Source organism: Parathielavia appendiculata, assembly GCF_033297405.1.
Source record: "Parathielavia appendiculata strain CBS 731.68 unplaced genomic scaffold N657scaffold_3, whole genome shotgun sequence".
NCBI lineage: Eukaryota > Fungi > Ascomycota > Sordariomycetes > Sordariales > Chaetomiaceae > Parathielavia > Parathielavia appendiculata.
This window is the reverse complement of record NW_026944222.1, coordinates 447,552-466,463: the sequence shown is the minus strand read 5'-3', so window position 1 is coordinate 466,463 and position 18,912 is coordinate 447,552. Positions and strand designations below refer to the sequence as shown.

General features: G+C 56.7%; 7 protein-coding genes across 7 annotated transcripts; 6 read left to right on the top strand and 1 right to left on the bottom strand.

The window, feature by feature from the left end:
- Positions 1-282: 282 nt before the first annotated feature.
- On the top strand, positions 283-2,771 carry N657DRAFT_567187 (uncharacterized protein; the record flags this gene model as incomplete). The annotated part of the gene is made up of 4 exons (XM_062788490.1): positions 283-1,699; positions 1,744-1,821; positions 1,868-2,040; positions 2,088-2,771. 4 exons carry the CDS (start codon positions 283-285, stop codon positions 2,769-2,771), a joined length of 2,352 nt encoding a protein of 783 aa, XP_062649341.1.
- Positions 2,772-3,509: 738 nt separating this feature from the next.
- On the top strand, positions 3,510-5,361 carry N657DRAFT_654199 (uncharacterized protein; the record flags this gene model as incomplete). The annotated part of the gene is made up of 4 exons (XM_062794485.1): positions 3,510-4,166; positions 4,247-4,666; positions 4,743-5,243; positions 5,293-5,361. 4 exons carry the CDS (start codon positions 3,510-3,512, stop codon positions 5,359-5,361), a joined length of 1,647 nt encoding a protein of 548 aa, XP_062649340.1.
- A 1,192-nt stretch (positions 5,362-6,553) lies between these two features.
- Positions 6,554-8,201, top strand: N657DRAFT_270687 (uncharacterized protein). Its single transcript, XM_062786549.1, has 3 exons — positions 6,554-7,211; positions 7,277-7,525; positions 7,580-8,201. The coding sequence occupies exons 1-3, from the start codon at positions 6,790-6,792 to the stop codon at positions 8,022-8,024; spliced, it is 1,116 nt and encodes a 371-aa protein (XP_062649339.1). The 5' UTR covers positions 6,554-6,789; the 3' UTR covers positions 8,025-8,201.
- Positions 8,202-9,414: 1,213 nt separating this feature from the next.
- On the top strand, positions 9,415-10,934 carry N657DRAFT_642312 (uncharacterized protein). The gene has a single exon (XM_062792315.1). It carries the CDS (start codon positions 9,850-9,852, stop codon positions 10,468-10,470), a length of 621 nt encoding a protein of 206 aa, XP_062649338.1. The 5' UTR covers positions 9,415-9,849; the 3' UTR covers positions 10,471-10,934.
- A 2,284-nt stretch (positions 10,935-13,218) lies between these two features.
- Positions 13,219-14,292, top strand: N657DRAFT_678664 (cyclin-like protein; the record flags this gene model as incomplete). Its single annotated transcript, XM_062796095.1, has 1 exon — positions 13,219-14,292. The coding sequence occupies one exon, from the start codon at positions 13,219-13,221 to the stop codon at positions 14,290-14,292; it is 1,074 nt and encodes a 357-aa protein (XP_062649337.1).
- An 874-nt stretch (positions 14,293-15,166) lies between these two features.
- Positions 15,167-17,356, top strand: N657DRAFT_642307 (uncharacterized protein). The gene is made up of 3 exons (XM_062792314.1): positions 15,167-15,330; positions 15,717-16,725; positions 16,785-17,356. Exons 1-3 carry the CDS (start codon positions 15,276-15,278, stop codon positions 17,302-17,304), a joined length of 1,584 nt encoding a protein of 527 aa, XP_062649336.1. The 5' UTR covers positions 15,167-15,275; the 3' UTR covers positions 17,305-17,356.
- Positions 17,357-17,369: 13 nt separating this feature from the next.
- On the bottom strand, positions 17,370-18,292 carry N657DRAFT_271086 (uncharacterized protein). Its single transcript, XM_062786550.1, has one exon. The coding sequence runs from the start codon at positions 18,075-18,077 to the stop codon at positions 17,445-17,447; it is 633 nt and encodes a 210-aa protein (XP_062649335.1). The 5' UTR covers positions 18,078-18,292; the 3' UTR covers positions 17,370-17,444.
- Positions 18,293-18,912: the final 620 nt, after the last annotated feature.

Sequence of the window (18,912 nt, the reverse complement as noted above, 5' to 3'; positions counted from 1 at the left end):
CCCGGGTCTTGGCAGCTCAACAACCACCTAGGTGGACTAGCCTCGTCCTGCCGACACTCCAACAACTTGCATTAACAGCACACCCGCATCACCGCATGTCTGCTTGCTAAGTTATCAGTGCAGGGCTTGTTAACACACCCGTTAACGGTCATTCATTTTTTGGTAGACCTCCCAGCATCAACGCTTAACTTCGGGGCGCTCAAGCTTCGGTCCGGATCGTTCTGGTAGCCGAGTGGGGATTCTGCCGACTCGTCTTTTGCCAGTGTTTCGAAGATCCGTTGCATGTCTCCTCACGACCAAGAAGCCATTGCGCCGAGCTCGCCTGGCGCAGACAAAGATGGTACAGTACCAGTTGATGGCGCGCTGACGCCTCTCCCCGGCGCCGTGCCTGCGGGCAGTCCTCCAGACGAGGCTCCCACCGCGGCAGAGGGAGGGACGGCTGAGGACAACGGCTCGTGCGAGGCCCTTGATGAGGACACTTTATCTGGAGATAAGGGCCTTCTAGGGGCGTCTGGTGATTCTGACGGGCATGCGAGGCAGGGCAAGGCTCCTGAGGATGCAGCCGACACAATGTCTTCTTCGATCGCCACCCTGAAGCCGACGACTTCCCCTACAACTGCAAGCACGACGACGCAGTATCTCACTGCCGAACCGAAACCTTATGTTGACCCTACCCCGCCAACTCCCACCTTGTCTCGACCGCCTTCTCGAGCACCGTCATCAGCTGCCCAGTCGAGGTCTGCCGAGCCGTCCCCGACGAGATCCGATGCTGCGTACGACGAGAAGCGGTATACCAGCGAGGATGAGCAAGAACTCGGATCTAGGTCCGAGATACAGAGTATCATGGAGCAGTTTAGCGAGGAAGGAGGCGGCCCCGGTGTCGACGAGGTCATGAGCCCCCGGCTAGAGATGGCATCGCCACTTCTAGGCACTTCGGTCCAACACCCACCTCGAAAATCCAGCCTAGAGCCGCTCGCTCCCAGCATATCACAGCAACTTCAAGAGATGCAAGGTCTCAGGCTATCAACGTCGTCGCCAGCAAGTACAAGATCGAGGAAGGAGGCAGACGATGAGAGGCCGCCGGTGCCTCCGAAGGATGATTCCGGATATTCGGAACGCTTTCGGGAGGGCAGCCTCGATTCTCCCATGTCCCCCATCAACTCGCTTCATCGCCCGCCCCCGCCAGAGCCCGAGCCCGAGCCGGCGCAGCCTTTCGACTTCCACAGGTTCTTGGAGCAGCTGCGCAACAAGAAGGCCGATCCGGTCGCGAGGTATCTCAAATCGTTCCTCTCCGAGTTTGGGAAGCGGCAGTGGATGGTGCACGAGCAGGTCAAAATCATTGGCGATTTTCTCGCGTTCATCGCCAACAAAATGGCCCAGTGTGACGTCTGGAGGGACGTGTCGGACGCGGAGTTTGACAACGCCAGGGAGGGCATGGAGAAACTGGTCATGAACCGCCTGTACTCTCAGACTTTCTCTCCTGCCATCCCGCCGCCACAGCCAATACCCGGGGCGAAGAAGAAGAGAGGCGGCGACCGAGCTCTAGGCCCAGGGAGACGGGGCCAGCATCAGGAGGATGTGGAGCGTGACGAGATACTTGCACAGAAGATCAACATCTACAGCTGGGTAGGAGAAGAACATCTCGACATTCCGCCAGTCAACGAGAGTGGAAAGCGGTTTTTGAAGCTGGCGCAACAGGGTTGGTGTCCCGATATTGATTGGTTTCCTAGCTGACCGATACAGAGCTGCTCAAAATCAAGTCATACCGCGCCCCCCGAGACAAGATCATCTGCGTCTTGAACTGCTGCAAAGTCATCTTTGGTGGGTAGTTTCGGAACTTGCAGCTTTTCGACAGCTGACTGTCTAGGCCTACTCAAACACACCAAATCGGACGCGTCTGCCGACTCGTTCATGCCCATGCTCATCTACGTCGTACTGCAGGCGAATCCGGAACACCTAGTTTCTAATGTCCAGTACATTCTGAGATTTCGGAACCAGGAGAAGCTGGGCGGCGAAGCCGGCTATTATCTCTCTTCACTGGTGCGTCGGCCGGTCATGCCCGATTGACATGTCACTAACCGTCGCAGATGGGCGCCATCCAGTTCATTGAGAACATGGACCGGACAACCCTGACCATCACTGACGAGGAGTTTGAGCACAACGTTGAGGCCGCCGTCTCTGCCATCGCAGAGAAGCACCGCTCCGAAACTCCCCCGCCACCGCCTCCTCAGGCAGAAAAATTAGCCTTTCTCAGACCTCTCAGCGCGGGCGGATCGGGCCCTTCCTCAACCCGTCCCTCGCTCGACGCCGACCGCCCGGCAAGTCCGCGGCGGTCCACCTCGTCCAACGAGCCACGCGACAGCGGCGAGTACAGCGGCAGCGATGAAAAGGCGGCCATCACGGGGCTGCTGAGGTCCATCCAGAAGCCGCTGAGCACGATAGGCCGCATCTTCTCGGACGAACCGTCGTCGTCGTCATCGTCGGCTGTTGCGGGCCCCAGCGGGAGCATCGCCAGCCCGGCGCGCACGCCGCAGCCGCCAGAGCGTGGGGATAGGGATCTCAGGGCCCGGCAGCTCCTTTCGGCCGAGGAGGCGGCGGCGCGGCAGGCGAGTGCTGAAGCGGCCGAGGCGCAGCGGCTGCATCGCGCCGAGCATGCGAATGTCGTCGAGACGTTGGCGGGTATGTTTCCCGATCTGGATCGGGAGATTATCAGTGATGTTGTGTATCAAAAGGAGGGGAGGTGCGTGATTGTGTTCTGTTCCCCTTATTAGCACTGAGTTACTAACTGGCAGCAGGGTTGGGTTGGCTGTCGATGCCTGCCTCGCTTTGTCGGCGTGAGAGTGTTGAAGGTTCGCTACGAAATCGTCTCTTGCATTCTCGTTTCTTTTCCTCGGAGCGGGCATTGGGCGGGAATGGGTGGTTATATCTCTGCGTCTTTTTCGGTGTAGGTGCATAGCTTGGTCAGGGCCGCGGGACTGAGTTTGCTCTTGGTTGGGAAAGCAATCTAGGGCAGTGTTTATAATACAGGTCGCTTCAACGCGGTATTCTGGACTCGGTCGCAAGTGTTGCTGAGCTTGCTGGCCGTCAGTCAGCGCCGATCTAAAAACCCTGCGTGATGGTCGCCTTGCCGAAGTTCCGAAGAGGTAGCTTGTTGGCGTCGTGGCTGAGATCCGACATGGTGACACCGAAGTACTGCTCCTTAAGATGAGCTGCTTCAGCTGCCGGACCGTCGGACCCATAACCCTAAGGTCACTTGATCGATATGAGTTGAAGCTAAACAACCATTTTCGAACCTTCCTACTTTGGTGGTACGCTTGTGATCGAGCTTCTTAGTGTTTTGCCCCCTACCCTGCATTCTTCCCAGCTGGTCAGGTGAGGTCAAAATGCTGAGTCATTCCCCACAGTGCGTAACAATATCGCCAAGCATCCATTTGTCTTAGAAGACCGTTACTCACCTTTTCTAAATTCCCACTCACCTTCACTAACACATTTCTTGCACCCACGCAACAATGTGCGGCATCCACGCGACTATCGCGCCGACGCCATCCCTCTGCGACCTCGGCCTCCCCCCAGAACTGAAGCGCTGTCTCGTTGCGCGGGGACCAGATCATTTCGGCCAGGTCGACCGCCAACAACACATCCCCATCGATGGTAGCCACGATGGTCCCACCGAGACGGAATGGTCGCTGCGCTTCACGTCCACCGTCCTGGCGCTGCGAGGCGACCACGTCGCGCGCCAGCCGCTGACTGACCCGCGCACGGGGTCGGTGCTGTGCTGGAACGGCGAGGCCTGGCGGGTGGATGGGCGGCCGGTTGAGGCGGGGGAGAATGACGGGGAGGTGGTCTTTGCCCGGCTGGTTACGGCGTCTTCGGGCGGCGCTGCCGGGGTTGATGCCGTGCTGGAGGTTCTGCGCGGCATTGAAGGGCCGTTCGCGTTTGTGTATTATGATGCGTCGGCTGGGAGGGTGTTCTTTGGGCGCGATCGGTTAGGGAGGCGGTCGCTTTTGACGGCGTCAATGGGAGGAGGGCTAGCGCTGTGCAGTGTTGCGGCGCCGGGTGAAGATGGGTGGAGAGAGGTTGAGGCGGATGGGGTCTATGTGGTGACAGTGGGCGAGGTTGTCCCGGAACGGCATGATTGGGCTGTTGGGGATGGTGCCGTTGACTTCGTGAGTACTTGCGGTCGATCGTGGAATTGCGCGCTGGACCGTGATGAGTTATCCTGTCAGGCTTACTCAACTTCCTCCAGGTCTCCGGCATTGGCAGGTTCAATCGTGCCCTGCCGTCTGGCAGCCATCCTCTGACAAAGGAGTCGTCTTCGGTCGCCAGACTCAAAGAACAGCTGCTCGAGTCCCTGAGGCTGAGGGTTCTCAATGTCCCGATGCCCTCGGCTGCAAACGTCAACAGCCAAACACGCGTCGCTGTCCTGTTCTCGGGGGGACTAGACTGCAGCGTGTTGGCCAGGCTATGCCACGAACTTCTCGCTTTAGACCAGGGAATTGACCTGCTCAATGTCGCTTTCGAGAATCCCAGGGTGGTCGCACAACTCCAGAAGGAGAACAGCGACCTACCGGACTTCTATGAGGCTTGCCCAGACAGAATCACCGGAAGGAGATCATTTGCAGAGTTGCAACGAGTTTGTCCTGGGCGAGCCTTTAGGTTTGTGGCTGTAAGTTTTCTCACCCGAATCTCTTACAGACCCGTTACTAACTCGCCAGGTAAATGTCCCATATACGGAAACCCAGGCACACCGCCAGCAGGTGATCTCTCTGATTCATCCGCACAATACCGAGATGGACCTCTCTATCGCATATGCGCTCTACTTCGCCGCCCGCGGCCAAGGATCCTGTACCAAGAGCCCGGAGTCACTGTACACATCCCCGGCTCGTGTCCTTCTGTCTGGCCTAGGAGCCGACGAGCTCTTCGGGGGCTATTCTCGACACCCCTCTGCATTTCAACACCGGGGCTCTGCCGGACTGATGGATGAGCTTCTACTCGACGTTGGCCGCCTGGGCAAGCGCAACCTTGGCCGGGACGACCGAGTTATGGCTCACTGGGGCAAGGAGGTGAGGTTCCCCTTCCTTGACGAGCGCCTGCTAGGTTGGGCCATCGGCACGCCGGCCTGGGAGAAGTGCGATTTTGAGAACGGCGAAGAGATCAGCGGCGTCGAAGCCGGCAAGAGGGTACTCCGCCTGCTTGCACTGGAGCTGGGCATGGAGAATGTAGCAAAGGAGAAGAAGCGCGCTGTGAGTGTTGCGGTCTCTCATAGCAGCTCTCCCGCTAACACTCGTGCAGATTCAGTTTGGCTCCAGGACGGCCAAGATGGAGAGCGGGCGGGTCAAAGGGACCACGCTGATATCATAAGTAACACGGTTGGACGCACGGCGGTGATGATACACAACAGATACTTCTGAGTCTCGGTCGCGACGACGGACACAGGCGGTTGGCTCTGCTTGTGGTTTCTGCCGAAGCCCTTGGGCGCCAGCTGCCGGTCCGCGTCGTTTTCTATCGACTATGAAGTTAAAAGGCAAATCTGAGCCGGTGTGTCCCGACCGTGAGTGGTAGCAAATATGGCGGCTACGAAAGAAACAGTGTAGTTTGGGCCGCACTTCGCATTGATCATCCCTTTTTGGTGCCCGCTTCCTGCGATGGTTCCCGACCAGGTAGTCACCACGCAGTCTCCGTTGTCGAGTGCTGCCGCTGGCTACCCGCCCGGTTCCAAGTTGCGGAGACCGGTCATCTCTACAATATTTTTTAAAGGCGGCTCCATTCCCAACACGCCCATTTTCCCGGGCTCCAGAGCACATGATCACATTGTCTTCATGTTCTTTCCAATGACTGGCAAGCGCCGGTTCTAGAACAGAAAAGGCTCCGGGTAAAAAGACGCATTGTGGGCTCTTGCCATGGTTGTGCCTTGCTTCCCCAGATTGTTACCCCGGTCCCCTTCCTGCAGTGGTTGGACGAGCGCAGGACCCCTGAAAACCCTGGATGCAGTTCTTCCGGCAAACCCCTGCAGCCGTTACGAGCCCCTGGTTCGCCCCAGCTTGTGAGAATGGGTTTAAACGTCGATGGAAGCCTCGGTTCCTGACTTGGCCCGCCTGAGATGCACGCAGGAAAGGGGACAAGCCGGAAAACGCATTGGCCCACAAGTATTTGATGTGTTAATTATTGTTCTTCCCCTTTTGGTACTGCAGTCGAAGTTTTCTCTGCCACTTACGTTTCGTCCAGGTTGGCTTCATCTTGAAGCCCAATTTCAAGGAGTGCCCTTTTTCATCATTCTTCCCGCCAGTCTGGGACGGCAACGGCTCTTTGCCTCCTAATGAGTGGCGCCCAAGAGGCTGCTTTTCCACCCAACCATCGTTCGTTGATCCAGACTTTGAGCTTTTGCAGCGCCGCACATTGGGCCATATCAGGCGGATCCATACCTCTTTCCTGCGCCGCGCCAGGATCTCCAACACCTTGACAACGCCTGACAATACGCCCCTGGAATCAAAGAGCCTGGCTCAGCTTGCTATGTTAGGCGCTGGAATCTCGCCCCTGAGCCTTGGGTTTGTTTGAGACGGGAGGGCAAAGTATTTGACTGCAACTCAAGCTCGGAGCGGCCCGTTTTACGACTCGACGACTTGTCTAACGCCTTCGCACACAATCGAGTGTTTCGGCGAGTCTGATATGCGTTTTCCGTCCCTGAACATCAACTCTCAAGCCTTTCTCTCACCCTGCCTTCGTTCTTGGCATCGGTAGGCTATACCATAGCCACGTCCGTTCGTTTAGAAGCACGACACACCGCCCGCCATGGCCGAAGCATCGAGCAAGGACCCGGGGTCAAGTCCACCACCGCTGCCAACACCATCCTCCACCTTCACGCCGTCCCCGTTGACCCCAACAGGATCAAGGCCAAGACTCAGCGCGCGAAGGCAGTCTCGGTTTACCGAGGACATGGCAGAGCGAGCGCCAGCAGCGTCCATCTCGGAGCGATCCCTGGACTACCACTGGTATGGGCCCTCGGCAGAGGATGTCAACACCAACACAAACAACACGAAGAATATTGCGGCTCCAAGTACGGGTCCGGACCCCGCAGATACGGCGGTCGAGAATCGAGGGGCGTTGATACGCTTTGTGAACGGGGCACTGCATGTTGTGCCCTGCTCGGTGATGGTTGCGATTATGGCGTATGCGATGCGTGTGTTGGGAGAGGATATGGGGAGTTACATGAGGTGAGTGGTTCTATGGAGTCGTATCTTTGTGAGACGATGCTAACCGCGATTCGGGTGCAATTCAGCATACAAGCCATTGTTCTATTTTGTGTTGTCTTCACCGATGTCGTCCTAGATCTTGTCACTCTGTTTCGGGCGCAAAAGCCGTGGCCGACCTGGGGTCTGGTGCTAAGATGCCTCTGCGGGTTTGCTTATATGGTTCTTTTCTTGGTCTATGTCGGCTTGGGCGGCCCGTTTCCTGATGGATATACCTACTGGGGTCTTCCTATGCACGCTGCAGCTCCGCTGCTGTATATCCTTCTATCAGTGGAGGGGTAAGTTAACTCTAGCAACCGGCAGTGGCCGGGGACCAAACTAACGCCGACCAGGCTCTGGAACCTCCTCCACATCCCCGTGTGCCGATGTGGATTCGGCAGTACTCTACTACTACGACGCGCCAACGCAGCCTCCAGCCCCGCACCAACCCTGCACGATCGAACCAGCTTCAACCAGCGCTTCTCCGTGGCCGGGACCGAACACTCGTCCATCAGCCTGACGTGGCGCCATTGGGTGCGGACACGGAGCACGCAGCACAGCCGAGACGACCTCGAGAACGGCTTCATCCACCGGGAACCCTCGGTCGACTTCACCCTGCGGGGACAGCCCGGCGAGGAGGACGATAAAGCGGGTAGCTCGCGCGCGAGTACTAGTTACGGGGGTCACTGCCGCGATAAGGCGGAGGAGGTGGGTGGCGTAAAGGTGGATGAGAAATGGCGTGAGGAAGACCCGGAGGAGACGAGTCGTGTGATGAGGTCAAGGGATGTTGGGCAGTGATGTATGGACTGGGCGGAGCATTGCATGGCGCATGGCGTGATATTTAGGGGATTGGATACCCATAGATGAGTCAATGTGTTGAAGATGATGATGAGATGATCTGATCCTGTATTTCGTACATGCGCCTGCTGTTCCCTTTTCCCGATGGCTGGAGTTATCCACCCGTCCCCTTCTGGCCCTTACCAATGCATTGCACAAGCGTCAAGTGAATTTCCTGTCGTTTATATCGTCGACCCGTCAGCCTGCCCTCCCTGAGACATCCCTTAAATCTCGCCTACAATTGTTCTAGCCAACCTCAACCACTTTCCCGAGATCGTCTACTAGCGTTTAATTGATGAGCTGAGCCCAAATTGATGGGTACATCTCGACGTGGCTGTTCTGGTCTGATTACTTGGCGGCTCTCCAGCGGATTATCTCCATTGGTGGGGCAGAGGCTCTCCAGGGGCCCAATCAAAAATCCCTTGAGGTGCCCCGCAGACGCAAAGGGGATCCTCTTGCTCCAGCCCCACTGACGTTCCACCTGCTGAATGCTGCCAAAGTAATCCGTATGTAAAGCTGATCCAGGCCTCTGCTTCCAATTGCACATGTCGCGGTTTGATAGATGACGTCCTCGTCTTCCCAGCTTCCAGCACCGCTGCACAGGTGCCTGACGTGTTGCAGATAGCCCGTCAAACCTCAGATTCCCTCATCGACCCCATCTCTGACGGCTGTGTGGAGCTTCCCTCTGCGTCAAAAGAAGGGCGAATGTGGCCGAGAGCTCTGATTTATTGTGGGTTGGAGATATCCTGAGACAGCAACGGGACTGCCTCTGGCAGATGACAGTTGATCCAGGCAGCCTGTGACAGGCTCTCCGGGAAGGTGTACGGATCCGTATCTTATTAAGCAAGACAATGTGAGCCAATCAATCGGGTATCCGGGCTCTCTTCATTGCCACAGATACTGGTACCAGCAGTCGGCCAGAAGCCATGAACTGCATTGCTTCGGAAACATAACTCGCGACTGTTAAGTCGGATCTTGGCGGGCTTGCATCGCCTCACGCCAGGTCGTGAGAGCCAATTGAGGTGAGGTCGCGTGGCAGGACCAACCAAAACGAGGTCCTCTTAACCTGCATCTGATCGGAGGAAACAGATTCGTGGCGCAAACGGCTGTGTTCGGTCTCCCATTTTCGTTCTTTGGACTTAGTATGCTTCGAGATTCTCTCTCTCCACGCCGTGGGAGACAGACAGACTTTGCCTTCCCGATGCGAATTACACGGGCCGGATTCCAGTTTGGCGACTAGGCAGTAAGCCTGCTGCAGAACGGTCGATCCCAGGCCCGTCTTACTTTGGAAGAGAAAGTGTAAAACAGGTTCGAGAGAACACAGGCAGATAAATCAAAGGTTGTAATCATGCCGAACCCCAGCTCCTAGCGGGAGAATCTGCCGTGCTGCAGCCCCGCGCTGCGCCTCACTTACACCTCGAGGAGGCTGTTTTGGGAGTGGACAAAGAGCAGCCGACACTAAAGACTGGGATCCCCTCGAATACCTCGCCCATCTAGCCGTGTCCAGAGTCGGCGTACAGATGGCCCGTAGCAGGGTGGGATTCGCCCAAGAATAGAAGTCGCTGATAGTAACCGCCAGCCGTTCCACAGCAGAGGTGGTTCCTTGGTTTCAGTGCCGAGAGAGAAGTGTTTGTGGCATCCATATAAGGCATCGATCCCCAGCATGGTTCAAGTCCGGGGGAAGCCACTTGAAAAGACGCATGCATCCTGCTCACCTTGCGAATGTCGACATCATTACCTCGCACCTATTTCCCTTTTCAACGTGTTTTAAGTCCATCCCTCCAGGATGCCCAATACCGCAGCCTTCCCCAGCGCTCGAGACGCCAACACACGAACTGAGTATGTCAAGGATACCGCATCTCCTTCCATGAGCACCTCTGTGGTATGGATCGTGGCGTCAGTTGTGGGCGGCATCATCGGCGTTGGAGTCTCGTTTACCTTCCTCATGATGTACTACACAAGACGCCGCCAATACAGGAGATACCAAGAGCTCCACCCATACCTGAGCCGCGACGAGATTATCAAGAGGCAGAAAATGAACAGGGTCGACCTGTTTCTCGAGGAGGAGGAGCGCAGGAGGCAGATGATCCGCAAGTCCCTGGCGGCGCGGTCCACCGACTCGTCCGGAAGCAGCTTGTCGGCCATGATGGACCAAGCCAATCGGGAACTGAGGGAGCTGGAGCGACAGGAGTCGACGAGGTTAAAGGAGGATTGGAAGAGGTGGGAAGCCCAGGTGCGGCACGAACGATCCATGTCGGCCGGCCAACATCCAGCGGCGAGTGCAGCCAGCCAAGTGCCCATCCTGGCCATCCCCTCGCCAGCGAAGCATCGCCGGATGCCATCCATGAGCCCAAACTCGAGCGCACCAGTGCCGCCACGCCATCCCGGTAGGCGCTCGGCGAGCTGAACAGAACCCTGAGGGCAACGGTGAAGAGGCTGCTTATACGACACAGCGCTTGCTTGATGGACCACGGTTGGAAGGCCGAAAAGGCCATACATTGAGGATGAGAGAAGACGCCTGGTTGGATGTGGGCAAGCCCATTCGTGGTTGGCGTGCACCGAACGACTGAGCAGAGCCTCTCAAACCTCTGGCGGCGGACCTGTGGGCAAGTCCTGGGAAGCTCATTTTCATCTTAGACGTGTCGGCTCGGAAAAGGCTAGCAAGAAGCGAGACAAGGCAGGGGCTCGTCGGCGTCGGGGCAGCATTGGCTTCGAGATAGGAGGCGCAATTCTCACATTGCTGGGCCCAGAGTGTTTTCTTTTGTCGGTTCGGTTAGTTTGATACCCTGAGCATTGACGAGCGAAGCGGACGAGATCGGTCAGATACAGGCCCTGTACATGTCTGAGTCGAGTGTAGGAGCTCTGAGAGCGATGAAAGCGAAGAGTGACAGAGAGGATGCATAGCACGGAAGCAGCATGATGACAGTCCCGAGTACGGATATGAACTATGGTATTGTGCTGTATCAATACGTCACAGTCTAATCAGTAGAGAGGTGGAACCGCTCCCACTAGAGAGACGGGTCCGTGTCGCTTAGTCATTGCACAGCTGTATTAGGGCTCCCACTAGAGAGACGGGTCCGTCTCGCTTAGTCATCGCAAAAGGTATTAGTCATCACAAAATGCATCTAACGGGGCCGCCTCCCCCGCGACTTGTCGAGTCGATTGGCTAGCGCATGAATTGCACTCTGACCTTCGCATGCATCTCGTCGTACATCTGCAATCCGGTTGTAAATGTCTTGCCTTGTAGCTAGTGAGCCGCTCTGCCGTACGAGTGTCTGGATTTCCTTCGGCGAGATACCGGCATTCGAAAAGCTTGCAAGCTGTGACGTGCCTTCAGAAAGTTGCCGGTGAACTGGGTTTGCCGATGGGTGCTGGCTTGGCTCATGGTTGTGTACCGCAAAGCGCTGATCGGGACGATGCTTCAAGATCCAGCCGCCGCCGTTAGTCGTCTCTTTTGCTATAACTGAAAACGGGCAATTCGTCCTTCGAGTTGTTGTTTTCCGTTGACGCTCCAATACGCCGCTAGGAGGATGACGAGATCGATCGCATGCGTAGATCACTGTCGAGGTACCATTCTTCTCCTTCGTCGACCTTTGGGTAGTAAAGGCGTAGCCTCTTGGCTTAGCCCACGCGTTGATCGACTCGAATAATGCCTGTCGAGACTCGAAATGGCGTTCGGGAGGAAGGCAGTCGCCTGGGAAAGTCTCCATGGCGATGGCGATGCGATGGCGATGGCGGTGTGCTGCGGGCGCGGGGGAGGCGGCCGCGTTAGATGCATTTTGTAATGAGTAATACACTTTTGCGATGACTAAGCGAGACGGACCCGTCTCTCTAGTGGGAGCCCTGTATTAGTCACCAAAAAAATGCATCTAACGCGGCCACCTCCCCGCGCCCGCGATTGGCTTGCGCATGAATTGCACTCTGACCTTCGCATGCATCTCGACGTACATCTGCAATTCGGTTGTAGATGTCTTGCCTTGTAGCTAGTGAGCCGCTCTGCTGTACGAGTGTCTGGATCTCCTTCGGTGAGATACCAGCATTAGAGAAGCTTGCAAGCTGTGATGTACCTCCAGAGAGTGGCCGATGGACTGGTTGGGCCGATGGGTGCTTGCTTGGCTCATAGTTGTGTACCGCAAAGCGTTGATTGGGACGATGCTTCAGGGTCCAGCCGCCATCAGTCGTGTCTTTTGCTATAACTGAGAAAGGGCAATGCGTCCGAGTTGTAGTTCTTCTCTGACGCTCCCTATCGCTTGGAGGATCACCTGATCGATCGCATGCGTAGATGACAGTTGACGTGCCATTTTCTCTTTCGTTGAGCTTAGAGTCGTAAAAGCGTAGCCTCCCGGCTTAGCCCACGCATTGATTGACTCAAAAACGGCCTGTCGAGACTCGAAATAGCGTTCGGGAGGAAGGCAGTCGTCTGTGAAGGTGGCCATGGAGATGGCGCCAGCTGTGATGTTGCGGGCGCGGGGAGGTGGCCGCGTTAGATGCATTTTCGTGGTGATTACATCCGTAATGCAGCTGAGATGACCAAAGCGACACGGACCCGTGAGTCTAGTGGGAGCACTTTCCCTCGGCTACCCAAGTTTAACGTTCAGTCAGCGTCGGCACTGCCTCCTTTGTTCTCCATCCCTCTCTTTCGCGCCAACCTCACGTCCCAGCCTGCCGTTCGCTGTGCTTTCATTCTTGAACCGACGAGCCCGGCCATCGATGTCCCGAGTGTTGTGCGACAGTAACGACCCGTAGTCGAAGCGCAACCCACTAGTTTCGAGAATTTAGCGACGACGACCTTTTCCAACCCGACAGCGGCTGTTCTTTGTTCTGAGAGTGCGCCCCCGATCGCATACCGGAGCCATCTCGGACGCCTTCGCTGGTTCCTAGAACAGTCGCTAGAGGCGCCGTCACGCATTCGCAACTTTTGTCAGCCTCGCTGTCTCGATTGCTCGGATCATTCTCTGCCAGAGACAGCGCTGCTCGGTTCCCCCGTCGACCTGATTCCCCAGGTTTCCAGCACTTGCGAGAACCTGCCAGCCTCCTCCGTTCCGCTCCAACCAGGCCGCGCAGCGTGCGCAAACCATTTTTGCACTTTTCCTTAAAATAAACGGTAGGAGTTTCGTGCTATCGCTTCATCGGGACCACATCCGCATCGTCCAACATGGCGGCGGATGCTTTTGCCGCTTTTGATGCGGCCGACAAGGGCTCCAAAGATCAGGAATTCAGGGAGGATCTCAACCGCATCCTCATCTGTCCCGACTGCAAGGAGGATCCGCCCAACCTGGTTGAGGAGTACTCCTCGGGCGACATGGTCTGCGCCTCGTGCGGTCTTGTCCTCGACCGCATCATTGACACGCGGTCTGAATGGCGTACATTCTCGGGCGACGACAACGGAAATGAAGACCCTTCTCGCGTCGGTGACGCACCCAATTTGATGATTGACGGCGACCAGCTCCAGACGTCGATCGCATTCGACGGCAAGGGCGCCAAGAACTTGGCTCACCTCCAGAACAAGATCACCCAGGACAAGGGTACCAAAGCGCTCCTTCAGGCATATCGGGACATACAGGCCCTGACCGACAGCATAAACACGGGCAGCCAAGTGGCCAACACGGCCAAGCACATTTTCAAGATGGTCGACGACAACAAGGCGTTGAAGGGCAAGTCGCAGGAGGCCATCGTGGCCGGCTGCATCTTCATCGCCTGCCGGCAGACGGGCGTGCCGCGGACGTTTAGGGAGATCTACGGCCTTACCAAGGTGTCCAAGAAGGAGATTGGGCGCGTCTTCAAGCTGCTCGAGGCCTTTCTGCAGAAGATGGGCGGCGAGGACAAGGTGGCCAAGGCCACCGGTTATAGCCAGCAATATCAGGCCAAGGGCTCCACGACCGCCGACGAGCTGTGCATCCGCTTTTGCAGCGCCCTCTCGTTTCGAAATCCCGTCCGTGTCGAGAGCATTGCGCGCCGCCTCACCGAGAGATCGTCCGAGGTGTCGGACCTCGCGGGCCGGTCGCCGCTGTCGGTTGCCGCCGCCTGCATCTACATGGCTGCTCACCTCGTTGGGGAACCGCGAAGCTACAAGGCGATTGCTGCCGTCTCCAACGTCAGTGACGGGACCGTCAAGACAGCATACCGGTATCTCTACGCGGCAAAGAACACAGTTCTGACCAAGGACGTTTTCCCGGAGGAGATGTTTGACGACGTTCTCGCGAAAGCGGACAAGGTGCCGGCGGCTTAGATAGCCAAGCGAGCTCCAGGACAGCGCGCAGTTGGGGGTCGGCTTTACCGACGCACTGGCGCCAGTCGACTCGCCGGCTTAAACGACATTTTCGTGGGCAAGAGCCCCTTATGAGGACTGGTGTTAATGCGGGTGGGAAGACTAGACATTGGAGTCGCACAGCACCATAAAGTCCGCCAGAGTATGGACGGCAGCGTAACAGCAAGTGGTCACCATACAGGGGCGGATGGCATGGGCAGGACGTCTTTACTGGAAATGTAACGACAGCGGCAAAGGCTCGACGACAGATTGGTAGCAGCCCCGCTTCTTGCTCATTTATTTTGGTGGTCCGGCTCGCTCCCCTCGCTGGGTTTGGAGGTCAAGCGGTCGACTGCATCCTCGGTCTTGGATCAGCGGACAGCAGGGTTTTGCTTTGGCGCGTCGTGGCTAGGATGGTTGTTATGTGGTCTAGGACTCGCCTTACAGCCTGGGAATTGTGATACTCATAGTGTCAGGGTTAGTTAAAGGTCAAGAACATTACATGACACTATGCCAAACTGTGATCTTCGCAATCCTGTCCTGAGTATACTGACGAGGGTGAACCTGGGCTTCTGTCTGAAGTTTGGGGAACGGGTGCATGCTGTAGCGATGGACGGACGCACATCACCAGGAACTGATGCCTAGAGCCGTTTCAATGGCAGCGGCTGCGGAGAGTATGTAGTTAAGTTAGTTGCACTGCCAAAAGAGCTTGAATTCAGTTGACAGATCCAGTTGACTGAGCGATACTCACACAGTTCAATTTTGTACATTTATCGCACTGTACACTGTATGCGCATGGGCCAATTCCCAACTTCACGTCTTTCGCATCCCGCGTCGCAACACCGAGCCAAACCCACCCGCCTGTCATCGGTTGACTGCGACTGTGAATCGCGCCAGCCCACAGAGCGCCCTTGGCCAGCTGCAAAAGTGTCGTCACACCACGCTCGCTCAACCAAGCCCGCAAAATGCCTGCTCGACGAACTAGCCGCGCAGCTGCAAAGCGCGCCCAGCAAGCGCTCGGTATGTGGATTTTTTGCGTTCGTGCTGCAGCTACACTGCCCCTCCACGCGACTTTGGAGCATTGATGGCCCCGGTTGCACTTTGCAAACAAACCTCCTGCAACAGACTGGTTGCTTTGCCCGTTGGTGCAACTATATACTGGCCGTCGGCAGCAGACGGTCAAGGTACAAAGGGAGAGAGCACACCCGGCCGCCCAGTCATTCCCGAGCCATTGAGCGTCCGATCTGCTCGCTCCCATCTGAACAGCTGCATAAGTGACGATTGGCCGCTTTCAGTAGGACCGCTTTATGCCAAATCACACAAAAACCTGCCTTGCAACATGGCGACCGATTCTCACCAGCGGCTTCCGAATCTCAGGATCACTAACGCCATGTCTCCCTCCGCAGAGAGTACGCCCAAGACGTTTGACGGAATCGACGATGACGATGAGCCCATGCCCGATGCCACCGAACCACAAGGAGACACGGCGCCCGAGCGGGAAGGAGGAGAGGAGGCAGAGAAGGACGACGGTTCTGCCGCCGAGGAAGAAGCCCGGGAGGAGGATGAGGAATCCGCCAAGTCTCCAACTCCGCCGCCCGAGCCTGTCATCCGTCGCCGACGGCTAGGACGACCTCCCAAGAACCGTCCGCCGGATTGGGACACCTTGCCGATCGAGCCTCCTAACCCGGATGCTACTCCGCGTCGCCGAGGTCGGGGAGGATGGCGTGGCCGGGGCGGCCGCAAGGGCCAACACTATCAGCCTACGCAGCAGTCGATTGACAAGGATGGCACCGTCTTGGATATTGTCAATGACGAGGTCGATCTGCCCGAGGATCCCGAGGGCGAGAAGAAGGTCGACAAGCTGGGCAACCTCCTTGGGGGCCGCGAGTACCGGTGCCGCACCTTCACGGTCATCGGCCGCGGCGACCGCCTCTACATGCTTTCCACCGAGCCCGCCCGGTGCGTTGGCTTTCGGGACTCATACCTCTTCTTCACAAAGCACAAAAAGCTGTACAAGATCATAGTCAACGACGAAGAGAAGCGCGACATGATCGAGCGCGAAATAATTCCGCACAGCTACAAAGGCCGTTCGATAGGTATCGTGACGGCCAGGTCAGTGTTCCGTGAGTTTGGCGCACAAATCATTGTCGGCGGGCGCCGGATCATCGACGACTACGAGGTCGCCAAGGCGCGCGAGGAGGGTGTGGTGGAAGGCGAGCTAGCTGACCCAACGGACGTCTACGACCCGGACAAGCCGTATAACAAGAACCAGTACGTTGCGTGGCACGGCGCTAGCGCCGTCTACCATTCAGGAGGCCAATCTGTCCCCCAGCAGAACGTCAAGGCCGACACCAAGAAGCGGCGTGTGGCCGTCAACGATGTAAACTGGCAGCTGGAGCACGCCCGCGAGGCAAGGTGCGTATCCACAGCGTTTGAGATTCGCAGATGACATGTCGCCTGACCCCGTCTCGCAGCCAGTTCAACAGCATGCTGTCCGCGGTCCGCCGCGCCAACCTGAACGGCGTCTACGACATCCACACCAACCAGATGCACTACCCGCGCATCATGCAGCCGACACACGCGCGTATCGAGCAGATTGTGGACGTCGACGAACCCGACCAGTCCACCACCACACCAACGACCTTCCCCCCGATCAAGCCGTCCATCTCGCGCAACTTCCTCATCATGGACACGCACCTGGAGGCGCCGCCGGCGGGCGTGTCGGCGGCGGCGTACGATGTGCCGTTCCGCACGTCGCAGGCGGACCACGAGGCGTCGGAGGCCGCCGATTTCTTGTCGCCCTTTCGCGGCCTGCGGGCCGTGCCCGACGACGTGCGCGACCTGCTGCCGGAGGAGTGCCGGCGCGCGTTTGATGACGCGCGGCAGAAGGAGGACAGCTGGTTCGCCAGGTGGGGCGACGAGGCCCGGGCGACTTCGAGACGTGAGCCAGTCGTGGATAAGGCGATCGTGCCTTATTCGATGATGATTGCTTGAAGATGAAGATGAAAAGAAAGTGGAACGGGGATGGTTTTATTTTGTTGACTTGTGTTTTGCGCACCTTTTTTTTTTTTCTTTTGCGTTGGCTTTTAGGTTCTGCTTTTTGAGGTTTCTACCTGCGATATCAACGAGCCCGACTATCCGCCTTTGCAGGATGACAAGGACAGCGAAGCTGCTAAAGATATCATGCAACAAGCGAGCTCAAGAGCAACGGCAGCGGCCGTCAGCAGAGTCCGGGGTCGTCTTCGGTTGCCGCCGCGGCTGCCCAGTTCAAAAATATCATGAGCGACTTGGTCGGTTAAAGATCGGGGATCCTGTTCGGCACCAAGGCTCATGGTGTGGATCGGCTGTGACTGTGAGGCCGCTCTCCGAGCCCAGCGGTCTCGGCTCAAGGGAGGCCGGCATGTGGAGAGAGAAGGACTCGAGCATAGAAAATGATGAACTGATGGAAGGAGAGAAATATCGTGCCGAGGTGAGGAGGGTGAAGGAAAGGGAGGTATCCTTTTGGTATTGGCATGTAACAACAATACCCTGTGACACTTGGGCAGGAGGAGGCTAGAGTCTGCTGAGCCACGGCGTTCATGGCTGCTTAAGGGGACGGAAATGGATTGTTTTTGCCTAATGTTGTTTGTTCTGGGAGGTTCACGGCGTTGTTGGTGTGCTGTGGGATATGGAACGGTCAGGGGCTTCAGATAATGTGGACCCTTTGTCTTTCCAAGTGATGTCGTTGGCTTGATCCTGGGGCTTGGGCGGTGATACGTGATGGGCATGATGTTGGGGATGACTTGTGAACAGCTCCCGTGTCTGCAAGCATGGGAGGGTGGGTGATTGGGCAGGGGCCTGTGGCAACTGACTGTGTTATGTATCTTATGGTAAAATGTGCCATGTGCGCCCCCTGGGCCAGAGCTGGTTGCGTTCCTGTCGACAGGTCGCCCCGTGCATGTCCTCTCTCCCGTCCTTGCCGAGCCCGAAGGCACACATGCAGGAGGAAGGGTAAATCGACGATGTCGATTTGTTTTCAGGCGGAGTTTGATACTTTATCTGCCATGTATTCCGTTATCTGTGACAGTCGGTTTTTGATGTCCTCTTGCCTGGAAGATGAGTACGGGGAAGTTATTGCTTGTTTTCTTGTCGAGTTGTATCATCTGCTCTACTTAAGTAAGCTCTGTGGCATGGTTCATCAACCTTGTGATCACCGATCACAGGGCAATGCTCCATTTGCGTTGTCTTGGGTGAGAACATTCCTCCGTCGAAAAACAAGGGTTGGCTCCGCAGTTGTGGTGTACATACTGGTTCAGGTAATAGCCATGTTTAACATTGAACATCTGGAATTTCTTGTCGTCCGATCCCAGCTGATACCAGTCTGTGGCAGACTTGGGGTCCTCATCACGTTGAGTGCTAGTGAAACTATCTGATGCGTTCGTAGCCAATCCTTCTTTCTACCCTTAACGCCCTGCGTCAAGCTGCACGTCGCTTCGAGGGAAGAGTCGTCGACTATATTGGGGTTTGACCTGTATATGTGGCTGAGCAGGAATTGACGTTGGAGGGTGGAAGCCCGTCGAAGTCTTTTCGCCCGTGACTCTTTGACCTTGATCATGTCTAGCT

Excerpts from the sequence above, each read along its gene's own strand:
- N657DRAFT_270687 (XM_062786549.1), top strand. The coding sequence starts at position 6,790 with ATGGCCGAAGCATCGAGCAAGGACCCGGGGTCAAGTCCACCACCGCTG. Across the intron at positions 7,212-7,276 it reads GATATGGGGAGTTACATGAG|CATACAAGCCATTGTTCTAT; the intron begins GTGAGTGGTTCT and ends GGTGCAATTCAG. Across the intron at positions 7,526-7,579 it reads ATCCTTCTATCAGTGGAGGG|GCTCTGGAACCTCCTCCACA; the intron begins GTAAGTTAACTC and ends AACGCCGACCAG.
- N657DRAFT_642312 (XM_062792315.1), top strand. The coding sequence starts at position 9,850 with ATGCCCAATACCGCAGCCTTCCCCAGCGCTCGAGACGCCAACACACGA.
- N657DRAFT_642307 (XM_062792314.1), top strand. The coding sequence starts at position 15,276 with ATGCCTGCTCGACGAACTAGCCGCGCAGCTGCAAAGCGCGCCCAGCAA. Across the intron at positions 15,331-15,716 it reads GCGCGCCCAGCAAGCGCTCG|AGAGTACGCCCAAGACGTTT; the intron begins GTATGTGGATTT and ends CTCCCTCCGCAG. Across the intron at positions 16,726-16,784 it reads GAGCACGCCCGCGAGGCAAG|CCAGTTCAACAGCATGCTGT; the intron begins GTGCGTATCCAC and ends CCCGTCTCGCAG.
- N657DRAFT_271086 (XM_062786550.1), bottom strand. The coding sequence starts at position 18,077 with ATGCCCATCACGTATCACCGCCCAAGCCCCAGGATCAAGCCAACGACA.